This window comes from Hyperolius riggenbachi, chromosome 1 (genome assembly GCF_040937935.1).
Source record: "Hyperolius riggenbachi isolate aHypRig1 chromosome 1, aHypRig1.pri, whole genome shotgun sequence".
In the NCBI taxonomy this organism is placed as follows: Eukaryota; Metazoa; Chordata; class Amphibia; order Anura; family Hyperoliidae; genus Hyperolius; species Hyperolius riggenbachi.
The window spans coordinates 518,389,469-518,412,658 of record NC_090646.1 but is presented as its reverse complement, the minus strand read 5'-3'; the positions used below and the strand labels follow the sequence as shown (position 1 = coordinate 518,412,658).

The following is a 23,190-nucleotide window of genomic DNA, read 5'->3' as shown; positions in this document are numbered from 1 at the left end:
ATAGCTGAATAAAAGAAAAAAGTTTTATACATACCTGGGGCTTCCTCCAGCCCCATCCGCTCGGATCGCTCCCATGCAGCCATTGGAGAGATACGTAGAGGGAGCACTTCTCCTGCGTAGACTGGCTCTTACTGGCTGAAGTGACAGGACCCGATACCGGAGCTGCAGACAGCGGAGGACGGCGGCATGGGAGCGATCCGAGCGGATGGGGCTGGAGGAAGCTCCAGGTATGTATAAAACTTTTTCTTTTATTCAGCTCTAGTACACTTTAAAGAGAACCCAAGGTGGTTCTTGGGGGGGAGGCAGATGGGACACAGAGGCACGTTCTCTGCCTTATGACATGCTTCTGTGTCCCCCCACCGCCGTGCTATATCCCACCGAGATTGGTGTCAATATTTGTCGCTATCTCGGAGGTAAAAATAGGGGAGAGGGATTCCCTGTTCAAAACACCTGCCAGGGGCGTTCCTAAAGGGTTTCCAGAGCTGCTATCGGGCAGCTCTCTCTCTCCCTGGACGCGCCCCTTGCCGCTCCCCCGCCTCCCTGCAGGCTGTTAACTTTCCAGTGTCGTGACCCAGAGGCCACGCAAATTAAAGTGGGCCAGGGCGGCCCACAGGAGCGGCGTTTTTTGCGGCTACCTGATCCGCTCAGTCCCCTGGATCAGGTAGCCTACTTTTTTATTTTATGAGCCCACCTCAGGCTCTCTTTAAACACTGGGCAGGTTCATAGATTACCCAGAGATAGGAACACCAAGGGGCCACCAAACCTACGGTGCAGGCAGAGAGGAAGACAAGCCGCTTTATATTCATCAGACTCAGTGAACATATGCCAGTGAATTATATTTATAATTTCATTAGAAGATTTTACACAAGGGCTCCCGTAAATTCGGCCTGTTGGCGCATGCTGCTCCTGTGGCTGAAAGCATTCTGCGTCTGCGCAGTAGTACTGCACAGGTGGAGAACGCTCCCAGGCGTGGGAGCGTGACGGGGGCTGCGCATGCGCAGTAAGCCCCGACTGGCCAAACTTACGGGATCCCTTATGTAGGATCCAGAAGGCGGAGGAGGGCGGCAAGGGACAGATCAAGCTGAAGGGGCTGGAAGAAGCCCCAGGTATATATACATTTCTTCTATTGTGCCATCTCAGAAGGTAGGACTCTTCTACATTCTCACTGCAGCGTTTGTGAGTTGCATAAATTGCAAATTTTCTGCATGCAGCATTTTGGGGGTGATTACATTGCGATTCTTGCTCTGTTGAACCCTACTGTTTGAGCGTTCTATCCAGTTTGCCTTTTTGGAGCAGCGACCGTTTTCTCTTAAACTGAAGGCTGAGAGGGTACGGCATTTCCCCTCATGCACATTGAGTGGTTGCCTTTCAGCAACCCAGTCTTGTGAGTATAACTCTTATCTACGCTTCTATGACCTCCATTATTAACATACTACTCCCGGTGTCAGTGTTTTTGTAACAAGAGGCACTGATCGGAGTGATACTGTCACCGAAAGCAAACTAAAGATAATTTCACATGTATCCCAAGCATTTATGTATTGTAGATGGTAGTACATACTTCGTGGACTCCCTCTTGTGTTAGATGTAGAAACTGCACAGCACACATAATAAAATAACCTACACAGTTGCTTAAAAATCTGTCAACTACATAAACTGAAGAACTACAACTGACTGTTTCAGTACTAGTGATCCAGTGTCAAATTCTGGCATGGACACTATGTGGACTTTGTATGTTCTCTTCATGTATACATGTGTTCCCCAATGTTGTATGCTCTTTGCATAACCCGAAATACAGTGGAAGATTAAAAGGTACCTTAAAGAGGAACTTCAGCCTAAACAAACATACTGCCATTAAGTTACATTAGTTATGTTAATTAAAATAGATACCGGTAGGTAATATAATCTCTTACCCACCCTGTTTTAAAAGAACAGGCAAATGTTTGATTTCATGATGGCAGCCATCTTTTTGGTTGAAAGGTGACAGGGAGCATGATACACAGATCCAACTGTCCTGTGTCCTGAGCAGCTCTCCCAATTGCTAGGCAACGTAAATAACAACATAGGAAATCCCATTATGCTCTTCACAGCAACAGGGAAAAAAAGACTGGGCTTTTTTTCTTTGATGGGTGGAGCTTAGCTAAAAATGCAGCTAAAAATGATGCTTTGGTAAGAAAAACAAAGTTCTGATGCTGTGAAACTGTTAAAGAAACAGCAAGCCTTTTCAGTTCTGCTGAGTAGATTTTTAGTCCGGAGGTTCACTTTAAGCAACACTATGTTCCATAGTTTAACTTGCCTGGGGCTAGTGTTTTGCATTAGCGTTTTGAATGAGCTTTTTGTAAGCGATTTCATGAGCGTTTTCAGGAGGTTTTGGTAGTGATTTTAAAATGTGTAAGCTTTTTGCCAGTGATTGTGATTTATGATCCTATCAAATTATTATTTTTTTTTAGTTTGCAGTAATTCAAAATCACACAGAAATCACTATGTGTAACGATTCATTAGCAATTTGGCAGCACTTATATACTTTACATTGGAGCACAAACGCTCCCAAAATGCTGCATGTCCTGCAATTTTCCCTAATTGCAATCGCTCCTATGAAATCTCTTCCATTTATTTACATTGACAGAGCACTTAGGGAAATTGCTAGCAATTTAAAGTGATCCCTAAATGCTGTTGTGGGTTCCTACCCTGACTCAGCCAGTCGTGGGCTACTACACATCTTGATCCTGCTCCCATTGCAAGGAGTGTTCTGTGCGTGCGCAGTTGTGATTTTTTCAAACTGCGCAAGCACAGAACGCCATTGATGTGCTTGCGGCCTAGTGCTGTGCCTTTAGCACTCGTACAGGCAATTAAACTGGAGACCTTACTGTTGCTTTAATTTCCTTTAAATACTTTCCCCAAACTTGGTTCTAGATTATGGTCAATAGCAAATGTTCAATATAGGGTACATTGCAAAACACAATGGAAAATTTGGCAGTGCTAAACAAAGGTATAAGAATAGGTATAAGAATTGCCAGCATTTGCCATATAAAAAATATTTTTTGTATATGTTACGGCCAAAACCAGAAATCGGCCAATTCTAGAATTGGCCGGCCGTTTCTAGAACTGGCCGATTTGACGTCGGCCAAAGTCCAAAATGCTGGGGATTTCTGACAATGGCCGGCCAGTTTGCAAAATGGCCAAAGTCAGTCGGCCAAAGTCCAAAACGCACAAATCCCAGAACATCTTTGTTACAGCTGATGCACAATCCTGCAACAAATCAGCAGCGTGTCTACTTCCTGATTTCATGGAAGCTGACATATTTGTTAACATCCTGCGCTTTCAAATTAGCATACTGCACTTTCAAATTAGCTGCTCTGACGTGGCAGTCAGGTGACACAGGGGATAGATCAAATTACAGTGGGGGGGATGCATGGCGGGAGGTGCTTTGCTGGGCGCTTTGCATGGCTGGGGGTGCGTTGCTGGGTGCTTTGCATGGCTAGGGGTGCTTTGCTGGGCGCTGTGCATGGCTGGGGGTGCCTTGCTGGGCGTTTTGCATGTCTGGGGGGGTACTTTGCTGGACGCCTTGCTTGGCTGGGGAGCTTTTTTGGGTGCTTTGCATGGCTGGGGGGTACTTTGCATGGCTGGGGGGCTTTTCTGGGTGCTTTGCATGGCTGAGGGTGCTTTGCCTGGCTGGGGGGCTTTTTTAAATAAAATTCTAATTCTTTGAACGGCTGGGGGGGAAATTTGCATGGCTGGGGGGGGGGGGCTTTTCTGGCCGCTGTGCATAGCTTGGGGGGGGGCTTTTCTGGCCGCTGTGCATGGCTGGGGGGGTTGCCTGCGCTACTCACAGACCTTTTCTGGCCGCTGTGCATAGCTTGGGGGGGGGGGTTTCTGGCCGCTGTGCATGGCTGGGGGGGGGGGTTGCCTGCGCTACTCACAGACCTCAGATCAAGACGACTGGAGAGGCGGCGAGAGGCAGAACAGCGCGCCCGCTACCCGCCCGGACCTGTACACTTCACATGCGGAAGTGCCAAATGAATGGTACTTCCGCATTGAAGTGTACGCGTCCTGCGGGTGGCTTTGTGCGCTGCTCTGCCTCTCTCCGTTTCTCCGGTCCGGTCGCCCTGATCTGAGGTTTGAGTAGTGCAGGTAGCGGGGGAGAGACGAGCGAGCAGGCAGCGGGGGAGCAGGGCTTTGGGACTTGGCCGGCCGCATATAGCCACAATGCGTTCTGGCCGGCCAAAGTCCGCAATTGTAAAATATTTCTGACATTGGCCGCATCAGCCGGCCACTTCTCGATTTGACCAGCCAGAACCCGAAGTGGCCAGACTTCGGGTTCTGGCCGTAACATATATATATATACAGCATAGGGACATGTTTAGCTGGGATAAGGCAGGATGAAAAAAGGATAGCTGCATGCTTGTTTCAGGTGTGTGATTCGGCCACTACTGCAGCCACAGAGATCAGCAGGATGCCAGGCAACTGGTATTGTTTAAAAGGAAGCATCCATATTCCAATCAGTTACGGTTCCCTTTAATAACTAGAGATGGGAAGTCCGGATCTTTTCAAGGATTCGGATAATTTGAATCGGATCATTGAAAAGATCTGGATCTTTGAACCGAATCTTTGAATCATTTTACTAGGGAAGCAGACTGGGGGTGAAATGACTAGCAGGACAGGACTTTCCCTGCACTGTACATTCTGTTCAAGCCTGGCTGCTAGTATAGCAAGCTATGTGTCAACTTTACTGATATATTTTACTTTTAGTTGTTTTAAAGGAGTTATCAGGGAGAAAATAAAAAAAAAGTGCTACTTACCGGGGGCTTCCTCCAGCCCCAAGCTCCCAGCATGTCCCTCGCCGCAGCCGTTCGCCGCAGCTCCGTTCCGGTCCCCGGCGATGACGTCAGGGTGACCTCCAGGTCGACCTGTACTGCGCCTGCGCTAGTGGCGCTTTCAATCTCCTCCACGTGGGCCGGAGCGGACTGCGAGTTCTGCGCCTTCGCAGTCCGCTCCGGCCCACGTGGTGCTGGTTGACAGCGCCGCTTGCGCAGGCGCAGTACAGGCCTGCCTGGAGGTCACCCTGACGTCATCGCCGGGGACCGGGACGGAGCTGGGGCGAACGGCTGTGGGGAGAGCTGCGGCGAGGGACATGGAGTGCTGGGTGCACAGTCAGAGTTGCAGCAGAGTGAATGGTGTTGCGGTTCACAGTGAGGGGTGCAGAAGAGTGAGGAGTGCTGGGTGCACAGTCAGGGGTGCAGCAGAGTAAGAGGTGTTGGGGTGCACAGTGAGGGGTGCATAAGAGTGAGAGGTGTTGGGGTGCACATTGAGGGGTTCATGAGAGTGAGAGGTGTTGGGGTGCACATTGAGGGGTGCAGCAGAGTGAGAGGTGCTGGGGTGCACAGTGAGGTGTGCAGCAGAGTGAGAGGTGCTGGGGTGCACATTGAGGGGTGCAGCAGAGTGAGAGGTGTTGGGGTGCACAGTGAGGTGTGCAGCAGAGTGAGAGGTACTGGGGTGCACAGTGAGGTGTGCAGCAGAGTGAGAGGTGCTGGGGTGCACAGTGAGGTGTGCAGCAGAGTGAGAGGTGCTGGGGTGCACAGTGAGGGGTGCAGCAGAGTGAGAGGTGCTGGGGTGCACATTGAGGGGTGCAGCAGAGTGAGAGGTGTTGGGGTGCACAGTGAGGTGTGCAGCAGAGTGAGAGGTACTGGGGTGCACAGTGAGGTGTGCAGCAGAGTGAGAGGTGCTGGGGTGCACAGTGAGGTGTGCAGCAGAGTGAGAGGTACTGGGGTGCACAGTGAGGGGTGCAGCAGAGTGAGAGGTGCTGGGGTGCACAGTGAGGTGTGCAGCAGAGTGAGGGTTTCTGTGGGCCCTTACAAGGGGCTGAAAGAAGCACCAGGCAAGTAAAAAAAATCCTTTGCATCAGTTTATCTCAAATACAAAACAAATTACTAGAGGGATAACTTTTGCCCCCACGCTTACCCCAACATGCAATGATCTGAATGTTAAGCAATAGCATAGCTACAGAGACTTGGGCCCCAGCAGCATTTAACATGGGGGGTAGGGCCCACTAGCAGCAACATGTCCTATCCTGTAATAAGCAATAAGGTTCACACTTGGGCGCTTTACGGGCATTTTCCAGTTTTCCAAACCCCTGGGGATCGCTAGCGCTTTGGAAAGCCCTATTATAATTTATAGTATATAACAGTCATCTCACTGCATCGATGGCCAGCGATTCGCTTTCAATTTTGGAGTGATCACGATTCAAATGTTATAAAATAAAAAATCGTGATCACTCAAAAATTTGCGGAAATGTCCAGTATTAAAAAAATAAACTTCCGCAAAACTCTTACGATTTTGCTAGCATAGCATTTTGCGATACTGTGTGAACATGGTCTCACAGCGATTCCTGAGTACTAAGTGGGGTTTAATAATGATTACAGCTATGTAAGCACTTAAGGACTAAACCTTCATTACCACATTACTGGCTAGTAATGAAGAGCCAGAATACTGGTAAGAAACACAGGGCCATTGCTGGCTCCTCTTACTACTACGTCACTAGCAAGTATAGGGATGTTTAAACACGTTACAATACGGCTTCCGTTTATCCTTTTCAGCTTATGGGTACCAGGAAGCGCGACAACCGCACACACACCGACCATCTGGTCACCTCACATTAAAGAAAAGAAGCCGGGTGGAACCAACACTGCGCATGCGCAGACTCCTCCTCGCTGTCTGGACGGCACATTGGTCATGGAGTTGGGGTGGTGACGTCAGGTGTGAGCGTGGCTGCAGAGGCCGGGGAAGCATTCGTCTCCCAACATGTCCTTGCACAAGTGCCAGCAAGAATGGGAGGAACTGGAGAAGGAATTCAAGCAGCTGCAGGTAGGTTAGAGTCACCCACTACCCGGGCAGACGTAGGAAGTGTAGTGCCCAAACTGGGAGTCCTGGAGCCCGGAACTCTGTCAGTCAGTGCTACTGATCTTTGCTGAATAATGGAAGAGCAGCCTTCTGATGCTGTCTCTTTTGTTATATGTAAATGTCATGCGTGTGTGGCGGGCTGCAGCTGTGCAATCATTGTCCTTTCATTGTTTTCGTCTAGCTCTTCTGCCCAGTATGTAGAGTCCACAGTCCATACTGACTGTTGGAGGCAGAATCTGCCAGGAGTTACTGGAGCTGCTTGGCTTCATAGTCCTAGAGCACTCTGTTGTAGGTCATCAAAATCCTGGTGATAGCCAGACTTTTGGAAAGTTACTTTTTGTTCTATCCTTTGCTCATTATTATTGAATTGGATGTTTGAAATATAGTGTCATTTTGTTGTGTAAATCACCCATGGACTGGTCCTTTATAGTGATGAGCTGACCACTCAACTTTATGTGAATACCTGATAAGCCTACAACTCAACTTTATGTGAATATGTTGCTGTACAGATACCATAATTAGGCTGAAATAGAGCATTTGGCACAGCCAATCAGATCTGGAAAGCAATAGATTACTTAGCTGATAGCTTGCGTATAATCCTCTTTCAAAATCTGAACTTGGCTCAATGTTTTGGTTCAGCTCCTTCTAATTTTTGCTCTTTTGACCAAAGAAAAATCTGGCAAGTTGTTATTAGGTCAAGTCTGAATCAAGCAACTGAAGCAAGAGGTATATGGAGGCTGTCATTTATTTCCTTTTAAGCAATACCATGTCCTTGCTATCCTGCTGATCCTCTGCCTCTAAGGGCCCGTTTCCACTGGAGTGGAAACTGACCGGATCCGCAGTGTTTCCCCGCAGGCAAATTACGCGGGGAAACTATGGAGCTGCCGGCCAAATCGCTTACCCTAGCGATTCGGCCGACACTGGCCACAGATTTCGCTGGGAGGCTGCGAATCCCATAGCCGTGCATGGCACGGATTCTGGAATTCGCCTGCAATCCCGCACACCCGGAAGTGCCGCCGCCGCGCGTTTCACTGACGCGTGCGGCAACAAGTGGAAACGGGCCCTAATACTTTTAGCAGTAGGCCCTGAATAGCATGTGCAGATCACGTGTTTCTGACAATTGGCAGATCTGACAAGATTAGCTGCAAGCTTGTTTCTGGTGTGATTGACACCACTGCAGCCAAATAGATCAGCAGGGCTACAGGCAACTAGTATTTAGAAGTAAATGAAATAAATATAGCAACCTCCATATTCTTCTCACTTCAGTTGTCCTTTAAGCCTGTGGACACAGGCGTAGCTAAACCTAATAGGGTCCCCCTGCAAAAATGATAGCATGGGGCCCCCTTGCTCCCAGAACCCCATGAGGGTCACATGATCGGAAACCAGCGATTGGCAGCAGGAAGTGTTATGCTATGAAGCAGTGTCTAGAGCAGGCATGGGCAAACTTGGCCCTCCAGCTGTTAAGTAACTACAAGTCCCACAATGCATTGCAGGAGTCTTACATCCACAGTCATGACTCATAAAGGCAAATGCATTGTGGGACTTGTAGTTCCTTAACAGCTGGAGGGCCAAGTTTGCCCATGCCTGGTCTAGAAGCAGGAAAAAAATGACAGAAGCTCCTGCAACTCACTACTATGTATGGCTGGAGGAGGTCGCAGGGACATTTTTTTGTGAGCAAAAAGGGAAGTTTTTTTTTTTTTTTTCTTACCAATTGGCTTCACTTATGGTTGGGGAGAGGGTGGAGGAGGGCCACCAAGTCGCAGGAGTGATTGCTACACCCATGCGTGTGAATTAAATTGGTATTTCCATTTTTACAAAGATGCCATGAATGGAAGAGAACCATCACAACTCCCTTCTAAGCAGGGCTGTGGAGTTGGAGTCAGAGTCGAGGAGTTGGAGCAGTTTTGAATACCTGGAGTCAGTGGTTTCATAAACTGAGGAGTCGGGAGTCTGAGTCAAATGATTTTTGAGTTTTGAAGTATGACTAAGGAGTCTGAGTCTGAGCCATTTTGGGTACCTGGGGTTGGAGTCGGTAGTTTCATAAACTGAGGAGTCAGAGTTGGATGATTTTTATTAAATCTGCTTGAAATTGTTGCGCAAACGCTGACCGAACAATCAATTTCGTTCGAAATTGATCATTCCTGTCGATATGTTCACGTGGAAGATGTGGCTCGATCGCCGGCGGGTCGGTAGTGCGTCGATAGCGGTGTTCGAATGTCCGACCGACGCTAGCGGTAATACGTTACCTGTTCCGGCGCGTGTCCCCGCTGTCTCTTCTCTGCACCGGCCTCCAGGGCTCCGGCTGGCTTCACTTCCTGTCGGGGGAAGTTTAATTAAACAGTAAAGCGCCCTCTACTGTTTAAACTTCCCCCCCACAGGAAGTAAAGTGAAGCTGGAGCCCTGAAGCCCAGTGCGGAGAAGAGGCAGCGGAGACCGGGGGACTCGCACCGGCCAGATCTGTTAATGTATGCGGGGGGGCAGCTACACAGATTGCGAATCGGTTTCATAGTGAGATTGATTCAAAATCTGTTTGCAGTGTAGGCAGCCAATAGATCCCTCTTTGATCAGATTCGATCACAGAGGGATCTATCTGCTGGTCGATCTGGTGGCAATCGACCAGTGTATGGCAGCCTTAACTGCTAGGTTTTTAATAGGTTGTAAACTATACCCACACTATTTGCCCTGTCACAAACTTTGAGCTGTAGAAGGTACAGCAGTCTCAGTAATCCAGAACTCAACTAACCAGAAGTCTGAACCAACCAGCACAAATCGCCGGCAGTACTCACAGTGGTGAAGGCCAACTACTTAGGCTTTCTGTAGGCTCTGCTGTGCTTAAAGTAAACCAGAGATATTCTAAATTAAATATTTGATACTCACCCGGGGCTTCCTCCCGCCCCATAAAGCCGTCTGAGCCCACGCCATCTTCCCACTGTCTGCCGATCAGCCCCGTGTAACAGGCTTAGTCGCGTCAGTCCGGGTCTACTGCGCATGCCAGGAGGTCTGCGCATGTGCAGAAGACCCAATTTGGACCCGACTGAGCCTGTTACCCGGGGCTGATCACGGCTGAACGGCAGACTGCAGGAGGACGTCGTGGGAGGAAGCCCCAGGTAAGTATCAAATCTTTAGTTTAGAAGATCTCTGGTACGCTTTTGGGACCCATACACTGGCTCGAATTCCTGATGATATACCGCAGATTTGATCCCTATGATCGCATCTGCTGTAAAATCGATAACGCAAATGCTGACCGACCGATTTTTGCCATCCAACATCAGTTGATTGATCCCGACGGAAAATTTTGCTTGATCGCCGGCGAGTCCAGAGTGCATCGCTAGCGGCATTTGATTCGGCGACAACTGACACAGCAATAACTATCACCTGTCCGGCCGGCGTCAGTCCCTGGGTCCGTGCTGTCACTTCTTCTGGCTGGCCTTCTTCTCCATCTCCTCTTTACTTCCTGTTGCGCCCTTGTTATAATTTAAGTAGGCCTCAGTGATTTGGACTGAGTTAGTCAAAAAGGCTTGGGGTGCAGACTTGCCCTTTAAGGGGATTTTCTCTTAGCGAGAAAGTCTACAGTTCTGACTGTCAGCAGAACTAGGACATACCAAGAAGCTGTTTTATGGACAAGGCCACAGGTCTCACTGACCTCAACATGTACACAACAAGAACAGTAAACACAGCCATGTTTAATCAATATCAAATTCCTTGCATTATTGAGTAGGTGTGTATCAGGACATCACAAGGGATCTGAACCAATCATAGATGGTTCAGATGATGACACAGTTAACTCTTTCCTGGTCAGTATTAAAGGTCAGGAGGTGCCAACGGAGGGCACTCTTACCTTCACGCTCTCTATCTACTGGCTGGAACCCTTTACTTATATATATTTATAATATATATATTATGACCTAGTAGATGCAGTAGTGAGCAATGTTGCTATTTTTGCAGATGATACAAAATTGTGCAGAATCATTAACTCTCAGGAAGATAGTGTCATATTGCAACAGGATCTGGATAGGATGGCTATATGGGCACATACATGGCAGATGAAATTCAATGTTGACAAATGTAAGGTCATGCATTTTGGACGTACTAATGGTCTAGCACCATACAAAATAAATGGGATACAGTTGGGGACATCAAACTTGGAGAAGGACTTAGGAGTACTCATTGACAACAAGTTAAATAATCGTACTCAATGCCAAGCAGCTGCAGCTAAAGCTAACAAAATTTTGGGATGCATTAAAAGGGAAATAAAAACTCGAGATGCTAGCATAATATTGCCCCTGTTTAACTCTCTAGTAAGGCCACATCTGGAATATGGAATTCAGTTCTGGGCACCACATTACAAAAAAGATATTGCAGTTTTAGAGCAGGTGCAGAGACGAGCAACAAAATTGATGCGTGGGATGGAAGGTCTCACTTATCGAGAAAGGTTAGATAAACTGGGTTTATTTAGTCTAGAGAAAAGACGCCTTAGAGGGGATCTAATTAACATGTATAAATACATCAGAGGGCAATATAATACCTTGGCGGATGAGCTTTTTGTCCCTAGGCCTTCTCAAAGGACTAGAGGACATGATCTGATCTGCGCATGGAGGAAAAACGTTTTAGCCATTTATTTAGGAAAGGGTTCTTTACAGTAAGAGTGATTAAGATGTGGAATGCATTGCCACAGAAAGTCGTTATGGCAAACTCTATACCTGCATTTAAAGGGGGCTTAGATGCTTTCCTTGAGTTGAAAGACATCCATGGCTACAATTACTAGGTAATGCCTAATGATGTTGATCCAGGGATTTTATCTGATTGCCATCTGGAGTCGGGAAGGAATTTTTCCCTTTAGGGGCTAATTGGACCATGCCTTGTAAGGGTTTTTTCGCCTTCCTCTGGATCAACAGGGATATGTGAGGGAGCAGGCTGGTGTTGTACTTTATACTGGTTGAACTCGATGGACGTATGTCTTTTTTCAACCAAAATAACTATGTAACTATGTCTCGTTGGTTTATCTTGTATGCTGTATATACTTAGTTTAGACACAACTTAGTATAGAAAGAAGATAACCTGACTAACATTCAGGAGGAATGTTAGTCAAGAGCTTGTAACGCAAATGGACTTAAAGAACGATTGCTTCGCTAAGATGTAACGACATGTAGAGATGAGTATCTGTATATCTGTCGACTTAATAAACTCCATCAAACTTTGAAGACGCCTAAGAAAGTCTATCTCCTGCTTGCTGTGATGAGTCGTGTTTGCAACTCTTGCTGATAAGTTGCTGGTGCCGGAGCAAAAGGTGATTTATAACAGTCCTCAGACAAGCCGAAGTTCAAACAGTAGAGCGCCCCGATTTAATTTTGAAATCGATTCAAATATGTGTGCAGTGTATGGGCAGCCAATAGATCCCTCTGTGATCAGAGAGGGATCTATCTCTTGTTCCATCTGGTGGTTGTCGACCAGTGTATGGTTGCACTTTAAAGACTAGATTCCATGGCCCTCACAAGGTTAATATGTTTAAATGTATTTTAAAATTGAATACAGAGTTCATGATATGTATACAGTCGTGGATTGTACTGTATTAACTAGGCCTATTAACATTCAGTCTCAAGCAACCAGAAAGCACACTTATCCGGCATCAGCCAATCCCCGTTTGCTCTATTTTAATTGGAAAGCTGCTTTCTATGAGGTGTCCTGGGTCCCCTATAGTAGACAAGCGCCTTATTTTGTTCAAATGGCATCTGTGCGTCAGTGGATATGCCAATGCAATGCACAGACTACTGTACTGGAAAACAATATTTCAACATTAAGTTTGTGTCTGATCCTGTGCAAAAATTGTAGTTCATCCGTTGCTGACTCCACTTGAGGAATTACAAAGTGAAACAGCAAGCAGAATATTAGTTCACTTCTCTAGTCCTTAATAAATAGATTTTATTTTATTTTTTCTTGCATGTAAGCCATTATTTCAGTAGTTCTAGTACCCAGCCATTGGAATCTTTTATCTCGCCTTACCGGTTTAGGGAGGAAAAATACAAAAAAACAAGCTCTACAGGCCTAAACAGGTAAAATTGATAGCTGTGGTAATTGCTGTGTACAAGCAAAGCCAGACGAACAACAAAAGTGCTGTAGGTTTGGTCTTTTGAGATTCTCAGGGCCAAATCAAGCTTTGTTTTAAAAAAATTGTGGTGTATGTAGGTACAGCAAAAGATTTCAGAAAATTTACGTTTGAGACTCTTGTTGTGGAGGTGGGGGTAAATATGTAGGACACAATAGTACAAAGTGAATGCGTCCTTCTTTGTGAACATGAGCAGATTACCAAACATCTTGTACACCCCTTATGTTTTGTACGATACTGTACATATGTGTGAACTCATTTGGAGCAGTTACCAGTGCCATGCACTGGCAGATTGCAAAACATACCGTAGATCCCTCTCTGCGTTTGGTCAATCAATTTCCAAGCAGTATAACATTTGCACCAACCTGAACTGATTATTTCTTTCACCATTCCTGTCTGCAAAGGACCGTCACCTGAGCTTTTCCACCTTATTCCTCTCCCTCTGAGGGCTGGTTCACACTTGGGTGCTTTTCAGCGCACTGCTGATTGCTGGTGATCATCAAAGTACTGCTGCTAATGTATCCCTATGGGATCATTCTCACTATAGCATTTGCGATTTGCATAAGTTTCAAATATCCTGCGCTTTGGGAGCGATTGCAATTTCATTTTCGTTTTATCGAACGGGAATTGCAATGCAAATTGCTATTGCAGTTGCAATCAGGATTCAATTTGCCTTCCGAGTGTGACCCGGCCCTAAGGGAGATAAAAGAAAACCTGTGACAAGAGGGTGAGGGAAAGATTCTGATAGTCCAGAGGCCCGGGCTGAGGAGCCGGTACAAAAGTTATCTGACTCAGACTCCTCACTTTGAGACTTCCAACTCCAGGTACCCAAAACTACTCTGACTCCTAGACTCCGACCCCTTTAGACTCAGGCTAGGTACACACCATACAATTTTCTGTTAGATTCTTCTGTTAGCTTTTTTCCATGTTGTAGGTAAACCTATCTGGCAGGTAAATCTAAGAGAAAATCTAACAGAAAATTGTATGGTGTGTACCTAGCTTCAGGGCTTGTGGAGATGATACAAAAATACTCAAGACTCCTCAGTTTACTGAAACCTCCGACTTCAGGTATCCAAAATTGCTCCAACTCCACAGTCCTACCAGAGAACTCCAGATCCTCCTCAGGGCTGGTTCACACTACATGTGCTTTTCTAGGTGGCAGTGATTTGAAAAGCTTGCACAGATGGGAGCATGGCTAATGCTGGATACACACGTTGAGATTTCCCGTTCGATTCCCGGGATCGAACGTATCGAATCGATTATTTTCAACATGCTCGATTCGGATTTAGATAGTTTCTGACATCGATTTGCATGTTAAGTATGCCAAATCGACGGCAGAAACTATCAAAATTCGAATCGAGCATGTTGAAAATAATAGATTCGATCCCGGGAATCGAACGGGAAATCTCAACGTGTGTATCCAGCATAAAAGAGCATATGGGAAAAGCCCTTGTTTGAATAAATTCAGATGGCCCCAGTGCTGAAACAGAGTATCTGGGAAGCCTGTGGACCATTGGAGGGAGCACACAATTTTGCACTGGATAAAAAGAGCTGGTATGTTAGATTGTGGTGGGAAGGGTGAGAGAACAGTATTGTGCAGCACGAGTATTAGGTTTTGCAGCAGGAAAATAATATTTGGCACTGGGTGGATTGTGTCTTGTTGGCTTTGAAAGAGAAGAAAACATTTAAGGGAACCTAGAGTGGAATAAAAGTGGACAGTTTAACTTATATGGGGCTTCTTCCAGCCCCTTGCAATCCTTTTATGCCTTTGCTGTGATTCCGCACCCCTCTGTTCAGCTGCGGCGTCCTTCTGAAGCTGCATGCCCTGGGCCGCGCATCCTGATTACGCTCTTGTCGGTATAAAATTGCTACTTTACTTGTGCAGAACACTCCCACCCATGGGAGGGTTACTGAGAAGGTGCACAGCCCAGGCCACACATGTGCAGTAGCGCGTGACAGGCAAATTCAGCTAGCTTTCAGGGGAATGCAAAATGAGGATGAGGGCACAGTAATACGGCGGGGTCTGGAAGAAGCCCCAAGTAAGTTAAATTGCTATTTTAACACTTTTAGGTACCCTTTTTTAAGGGTCAGTTCCCACTGTATGTACATTAATGATTTTTGAGCCCATGCAATTTGCCAATGACCATTTTTCACTATAATTTGCATTATTTTGAAAGGAAGGCACAAACGCACTGCATGCTCAATTTTTTGATTAATTCAGCTAAAGTCCCATTCCCTAGAACTGAAGGGGATTTTGTGAGTGCACCAAAAATCCTATAGCAAGCACACAAAGAAGTTTTGTTTTTTTCCTTTGCTCTTTTTGATTTGCAGTGGTAACTGGCCCTAATAATACAATTCGGCTGCAGTTGTGCTCACAGAATGGCACCACAAATACACAATACAAAGCTGTGTACACCAAAAAGACGGTTGAGGACATTGATGTCAATCGATCATTTAGATTTTAAGCAGGTTTTAATTAGCGCCAGCTGCTGACACTTGTACATGCCAATTACGCATCCAAATCCCTGTGCAATGCATGGCTATGGGGATTCAGATGCATTGTCTAGCATTCTTATTTATTTTTATTTATTTATTGTATTTATAAAGCGCCAACATATTACGCAGCGCTGGACATTAGTTTAGGTTACAGACAATATTTAGGGGTGACATACAGCAATAAGACAATACAGGAATACAAGAAAACCAGATCACACAGCACAGTATGAGTACAAGGTAATGCTTAGTCAGTCACTAGATGGGAGCATGGAGATTAGGCAAGTTAGGTTCACTCAGATGCATAGCATGGGTTCACAGTAATGGAGGTGCATGATCAGGTAGGACACAAAAGGACCCATTCTTAAAGAACAAGCGACACCCATGCTAACCTAGAAATAAAAAACACATATATAATTAGATAAATACTAGTTCTACTTACATAACAGATGTATTGTGCTACCCATATACTGATTCCTATGAATTGTATAAAGGAAAAGCAGAAAATCCTATTCTAGGCAGTGGCCATCTTGCCAAGCTAATGCTGACATCATATCCTCCCTGACTCTTGTTCTACCAACCCTCCCTTCTCTTGCTCATTGTGTATGCATTAGCTGCCCTCCTCCCAGAGTCTTCAGACACTCCCACTGAGGTGTATACTAGGAACTACACTGTCTTATCCTCCAATCGCTGAGTCACCTCAGCCTTGCTTGTAAACACAAGTGTGCAGAGGTGTTTCAGATAAGAAAGCTAGGCAGGGAAATACATAGAAGAGGAGGAATATATTATAGATAAAAAGAACTCCCAGCATTCAACTGTTTGACACTAGGGCCAGTGCTCATAAAGTATGTAATAACTCCAAACCATAACAGCAGAAAAAGTTTTGCAAGTTTTTAATGCAGGATTAGCATCTTTATCACTTAATACACTCAGACCAGTTGCTGTTGAAATTTGATTTTTATGGTGACAATACCGTTTTTATAGCGGATCCGAGAAGAAAAACAAACTATAACAAGTAACTTGTCTATATACAGTGGCTTGCAAAAGTATTCGGCCCCCTTGAATTTTTTCATATTTTGTCACATTACTGCCACAAACATGAATCAATGTTATTGAAATTCCATGTGAAAGAGCGATACAAAGTGGCGTACACGTGAGAAGTGGAACGAAAATCATCATACATGATTCCAAACATGTTTTACAAATAACTGCAAAGATGGATGTGCGTAAGTATTCAGCCCCCTTTGGTCTGAGTGCAGTCAGTTGCCGATAGACATTGCCTGATGAGTGCTAATGACTAAATAGAGTGCACCTGTGTGTAATCTAATGTCAGTACAAATACAGCTGCTCTGTGACTGCCTCAGAGGTTGTCTAAGAGAATACTGGGAGCAACAACATCATGAAGTCCAAAGAACACACCAGACAGGTCAGGGATAAAGTTATTGGTAAATTTAAAGCAGGCTTAGGCTATAAAAAGATTTCCAAAGCCTTGAACATCCCACAGAGCACTATTCAAGCGATCATTCAGAAATAGGAGTATGGCACAACTGTAGACCTACCAAGACAAGGCCGTCCACCTATACTCACAGGCTGAACAAGGAGAGCGCTGATCAGAAATGGTTAAGAAGCCCATGGTGACTCTGGGGGAGCTGCAGAGATCTACAGCTCAGGTGGGGAAATCTGTCCATAGGACAACTATTAGTCGTGCACTACACAAAGTTGGCCTTTATGGAAGAGTGGCAAGAAGAAAGCCATTGTTAACAGAAAGCATAAGAAGTCCCGTTTGCAGTTTGCCACAAGCCATGTGCTTACATTACACTGAACCAATGATAGAGGGCAGCATGCTAATTTTGTTATTGTAGTTACTTTTACAAGCAGTATGCAAATAATTCTTTAAAAGTAACCGTACGGTTCAGACCGGTGACTGTTGGCGGCTGTGCATTGCGTTTACAGTGGTGATCCACCGCCTCCAGCATGGAGTTGAATGGCAGCATTCATCTCTGTGTTTACCGCTGATTGCGAGTGTTTGCGCCATGGTTGATCGAGGTTTCCGAGATGCTGCCTCTAGCCTCAGCAGTGTCTGCAGTTCTGTGTGCCCTTAGGGGCTCAAAACACGACAACCAAAGGCCGGGAAAGGATGCCAAATGCTTTTCTGCCTGGATTTCTAAAGTAGTTTATTGTCCATATTACTGATGTTTCTGACCCCGAGCTATTGCCTGCAGTTGTTTTGATAGTGGAAGGGAATGTGCTAAGCTGAACATGCTGTGCTAGAACATTTCTTCTGATTCCTCTCCACTGTGCAGTATACAAAGCAGAGCAGGATGACAGCGGAGAGATCAAGGCTGATAACACTGTACTGTATTATGTGGACTGAATCTGCAGGACTGCCTGTGTTCAGCGCACTATTCATGTGCTCTACAGACATCCACAAATCCTGTTTATCAGGTTTAGGGCCTGGAAGAAAGAAATTACCAGTGCAGGTCCTCCCTTTTCTGAACTCCATCATTTTTAAAGCTCTAGTACACCGTGAATTTTTCATTGTTAGTAAACGTAAATGATGGCGTTATGAATGTATTCAGTTTTCATCCATATTGCAGCTGTTTCAGAGAAATTCCCAGGGAAATAGTGCACAGATCTCTGTATCATGTGACTTAAAGTATAGCGCTACCAGGAGAGTGGGAGTTTCTTCCTATACACAAAGCTATCACCTAACCATGCCCACGTCCCCCCCCCCCCCCCCCGAATACTCCCACCTGTGGTGGAGGAGGTGGGCTGGATCAGAGTGAAAGACTAGCTGGTTTGTCCTCCCAGCATGGGGAGTGATTTGGACAACACAGACTGTGTAACCAAGCTGCATCTGACATCAGTACAGTAATTTAGCAAACGCTACAAGGTTTACAGCCACTGAACATTTTACTGCATTGTCCCATACAAAAACCACAGTGACTTTGTTCCATGATTAATATTAGGAAGATTGTTTACGTGATCTACAATAAATCTACAAGTGCATAGCCAGCTGCGGCCTTGTCTCCATCTGTGCATTGCTGACAGGGCTGTGGAGTCGGAGCAATTTTGGGGTATCTGGAGTCGGTTGTATAACAATGCACTGACTCCTAATAGAGAGAAAATATGATAAAATGTTCTATTTTTCAGATAATAAAATAACTTGTATAAGCAGGTTTTTAGTCCACAAAAATGAAATAATAAACCAATCAAAAAAACAGTTACCGGTACTTGTGCTGCTGCAATAAAGCAGTCACCATATTTTATTTATTTATTTTTTTTAAATCAGGTATACATATCTGACTGTATAACTAATGTATGCTCAGTAATATTTTTATATATAATAATTAACTATGCTGTAAGAATAAAGCCTGGTGTGTAGTTGTCACTATTAGGGATAGTCGGTGAGATGCAAATAATTCTGTGTTGATGCTGGTTTAGGCACATTTCGTAGGCACTTTTATGCAGCATGAAAATGGACGAATCAAATTCCACCTGATTTGAAGGAACTGACTTATTTTCAGGGCCCTTTCACACTGATGCGGTGTGGCATTTTACCGAAGCCTAAGGGCCTGTTCAGACTATGCGCGTTCCTAGACGTTTTCAGGGAACGCGTCTGGGTACCAAAAACGCATAGAAACGGCTCCTAATGCGTTTGAATGGGCTAGTTCACATGTATGCGTATGAGACGCATACGTTTCTCATCCGCATTGCTGCACGCAGTTCTGTGCGTCACGCATAGAAACGGACACAATGAAAGTCTATGGACGCGTATCAAAAACGCGTACTATTGCGTTTTTATCGTCCGTTTTCCTCTGCGGTTCCCATAATTCTTTTTTTTCCCCTGGGTCACGTGTGTGTGCAAAACGCAATAGAAAACGCATTAGAACGCAAGAAAAACGCATGCGTTTTTCAACTTGCGTTTCTTTGATTTTAAACGCATTCTTCATACGCAGATAGTCTGAACAGGCCCTAACGCTAGGGCAATGAGTTTATGGGGAAGTTCACATTGCCTGCAGTGCGCTGTGCTGGAAGTACCCTATCTAATGCGAGCGCATACCTACGTTATTGCGTAGCGGACCAGAAGTCATGTACGTCTGTGGGCGACGCGCGTGTTTTTAAACGGTTCGCCGTATTTTTACGCGTTGTGCATGCGTGGAAGCGTATTTTAGTAGTATACTTCCGTGCACCTCATTGATTCGCCAACAGGAAGTGAGCATCACTTCCTGCCTGGCCTGCTGCCAGATAGGGATTACCTCAGACTATTGTGGGAATCCCTGAAGGCCTGTTTTGCAGCAAGGGGGCTGCACCGCTACCACCCATCCGCAGTGTGAAACAGCCCTTTAGCTGCATACATTTTCATACAAAATCTGCATAATCCTGTATCCACTCCGGATTTATTGTGACATCCAGCTGAGCTATGGTATTTTGCAAACTCAAATTAATCTATCATTTTAATATGTATTTTAGTATATTATATTATATTTATGGGCTGTAATTTTGTTTAAATGAGTGCATTTGAGTGTTAACTCAACACATGTAAGTATTGTCAGATCCTGTACCAATTCTGCATGATTTTGAAACTCATTTTGCTCGATATATATTAATTTGTTATGTTGTTACATTTGGGGTTGGTGACTACAAATAAAGTTACACAGTAGTACTTTACTCTACATATGCACTGCCTGCAGGGCTGTTGTGAATCCACTAAGAATGTTGCGCTAAACTGAACACAGAAGTGTTTTGTTTAAGCTCGGTGAAGATTGCTACAATATCGTATGTAATCCTAGTGCTTACATGTAATCTTGGTGCTTTTCTGTCCTCCCCAAAGAAAGGCTTTAATGCCTAGTACACACCATACAATTTTCTGTAAGATTTACCTGCCAGGTGTGTACACACGCACTACTAAAGAGAACGACGGGTCCATGAGACCCTCCATCTGGGCGGTTGTTCTCCAGACAGTAGTGCGTGTGTACAGTCTGTCTGCAGACTGATGAGGCTGTTTCTGAATGATCCGCTGTCGCTGAGCGGATCGTTCAGAAACAGCCTTATCAGTCTGCCTGACAGACTGTAGACACGCTCTACTGTCGCAGGAACGCCTGCCCAGCGGGAGGGTCTGACGGACTCATCGTTCCTGAAAGAAGAGCGAGTGTACGAACCTATAGATAATTTCCAACATGTTGGAAATTATCTGTCTAACCATCTATCTGCCTAGCAATTAGGCATTGTTCTACTCAGCAGGAAATAACCAGAAGACAATGTACCAGAGATAATGACCAGTCTCTACCAGTACTTTATAGAAAATATTCTGATTACAGAAAATCTAAAGGTAGCCATACACTGGCCGATTGGCCATCAGATTCGACCATCAGATCCCTCTCTGATCGAATCTGATCAGATTGTATGGCTGCCTTACTGCAAACAGATTGTGAACTGATTTCAGCCTGAAACCGTTCACAATCTTTGGTGGTGGTGCTGCCGCCGCTCCCCCCCCCCCCCCCCCCCCCCGCATACATTGCCTGCTCCACCGGCACGACTCCCCAGGTCTCCGCTGTCTTCTCCGCTCTGGTCTGGTCTCCGAGTCCGGCATACTTCACATCTACCTGTCTGGGGGAAGTTTAAACAGTAGAGCGCCCTCTACTGTTTGAACTTCCTGCCGGGACAGGAGGAAGTGAAGCATGCCGGACCCGAAGACCAGAGCGGAGAAGACAGCGGAGACCTGGGGAGTCGAGCCGGTGGAGCAGGTAATGTATTGCAGCTGTATTGCGTCGGTCGTCGGGCACTCGAACGCCGCTAGCGACGCGCTCCCTACCCACGGGCGATCGATGGTAATTTCCCGCACGAAGCGATCGACTTGATCGAAATTTAGCGTGTAGCGTGAACGATGTGACAGCAGATTCGATCCCAGTGATCGAATCTGCTGTCGATCGGCAGGGAATCGGCCTAGTGTATGGCCAGCTTAATGCTGGGAATACACGGTTAGATCCGCCGGATCGATTCCTGCTCGTCCTCGCGGGCGCTTCCTTATCTTCCACTCGATTTCCGCTATTGTCCGCCCGCGGGTATCGAGCAGGGAATCGATCCTCGTGGTGATCGGACATGTCGGAAATTATCAATCAAGCCATCAGTGGCTCGATTGATAAGAATTATCGACCTGTGTATGCATTACAGGAAAAAAAAAGTAACAGAAAATTGTATGGTGTGTACTAGGCATGAGGGACACATATTCAGATTCTGACCCCCTATCCTCTAGCATATTGAATAAGCTGCTGAACTGGTCATGTCACCTACACACACTAGAGATAATTCAGCTGAGGTGACGGTTTGGTGCCATCTTCATGGCCAAGCAATGTCTGTTTTTTTTTTTTTTTTGTTCTTTTTTTTTTTTTCTTGTTACTGTCCCCCTGTGGCCAGGGTTCTAATTCAGTGCACTCCCTCCTTCCCCTGTTTGTGTTTTTAGTCAGCATGCACACAGCTTATGCTGGTGTATGTGCATTGTGCGCATGGACACATTGCTTTAGCTCCCTTGTGTGATTAGTATGATGCGCTATCTGTCCCAGGAGAGGACGTCAAGATGTGTGCTCCTAATCCCTTGATAGGTTTGATGCAATGAATGTTTGCATGTCTGCACTATGCATGTTACAGGGCCAGAGTTAGGATACCTACGTTTACCTGGGTACTTCTGCGCAGTGTAGGTGAGTAAGCAGAAGAATGCATTCTTCTGTGAACTAAGACCCCGGCTTTTAACTTAGCTGTAGGGATAACAGTTTTGCCTGGATTAGTGAATCTGTGAATGTATTTGTTTGAACATTTGCATGCGAGTGCAAAGGGTTACTGATTTTTACTAATCGAGCCTTGCTTGTTATGGGCGACGTGTGTGTGTGTGTGTGTGTGTGTACACCTTTTTAGGAAATAAATGTATCGTATACACAGTGCTTGCCAAAGAGAGAGGTTAACTTGACCTGTAAACACAAGTTTATTAAAATATCACCTTTTATGGCATTCAGATTAGAATTTTAGGTGGTCGTTGGTCATTTAACATCCTGGTAATATATACGTGAAAGGCTAACTTGAATTTAAGCCAAGTGATGCCTGACATTTAGCCATCCCATGTTAGAGCAGAGCCTTGTTTGGCTTCTATGGTTCTGATAGTGGATGGGAAGTTGGCATTTTGGGTGCCTCTAGGTTACATAAACTAACAATAGGATAAGAGATAAAAGAGTAAATCTGTTATGCTAATATCTTCTCATCAAAAAGTAAATGCAGGAACCTAACTGGAAGTTGGTCATCAGCACCTACAACTCCCCTATTTCACTGGCACCTGCTTCCCAGCAGCCTTCTCTATAACAGTAAAGCTGGCCATACACTGGCCCGATTTGCCGCCGATTCGACAGCAGATTCGATCACTGGGATCGAATCTGCTGCCAATCGTTTGCGCTAAACGCACCCGCCGATCCGATTTCCTCCCGAAATCGGATCGGTCCGTCGATCGCGCCGTGCGGGTTACTTCCGTCGATCGCCTGCGGGTAGGGAGCGCATCGCTAGCGGCGGCCGATCCGATACAGTTATACATTACCTGACGCTGGCTCCCGGGCATCTTCTCCGCGTCTTCTCCACATCTTCTCCGTGCTTCTCTCTTGCTTCCATCCCAGCGTACATTAATTTCCTGTGTCACTCCAGTGACCCGGAAGTTCAAA

At 45.7% G+C, this 23,190-nt stretch overlaps 2 protein-coding genes across 6 annotated transcripts in view; one reads left to right on the top strand and one right to left on the bottom strand.

Annotated features, from left to right (window-relative positions):
* LOC137524723 (coiled-coil domain-containing protein 63-like) overlaps positions 1-23,190 on the bottom strand; it is a 143,508-nt gene that overhangs the window by 60,439 nt on the left and 59,879 nt on the right. For 2 of the 5 annotated variants that reach the window (XM_068244914.1, XM_068244949.1), the window contains exon 1: positions 6,564-6,677. The exons of 1 other annotated variant lie outside the window; for it this stretch is intronic. The gene's annotated coding sequence lies outside the window, so the exon portion shown is untranslated. Of the gene's footprint in view, positions 1-6,563; positions 6,689-23,190 lie in introns of those variants that run through there. 2 more of the 5 variants (XM_068244932.1, XM_068244924.1) reach the window with 2 other exon arrangements.
* The window catches only part of TMEM120B (transmembrane protein 120B), a 71,358-nt gene continuing 54,780 nt past the window's right edge, over positions 6,613-23,190 (top strand). Inside the window, exon 1 of the mRNA XM_068244961.1 lies at positions 6,613-6,858. Within this exon, the coding sequence (XP_068101062.1) occupies positions 6,796-6,858 (63 nt within the window). The 5' untranslated portion in view covers positions 6,613-6,795. The remainder of the gene's footprint in view (positions 6,859-23,190) is intronic.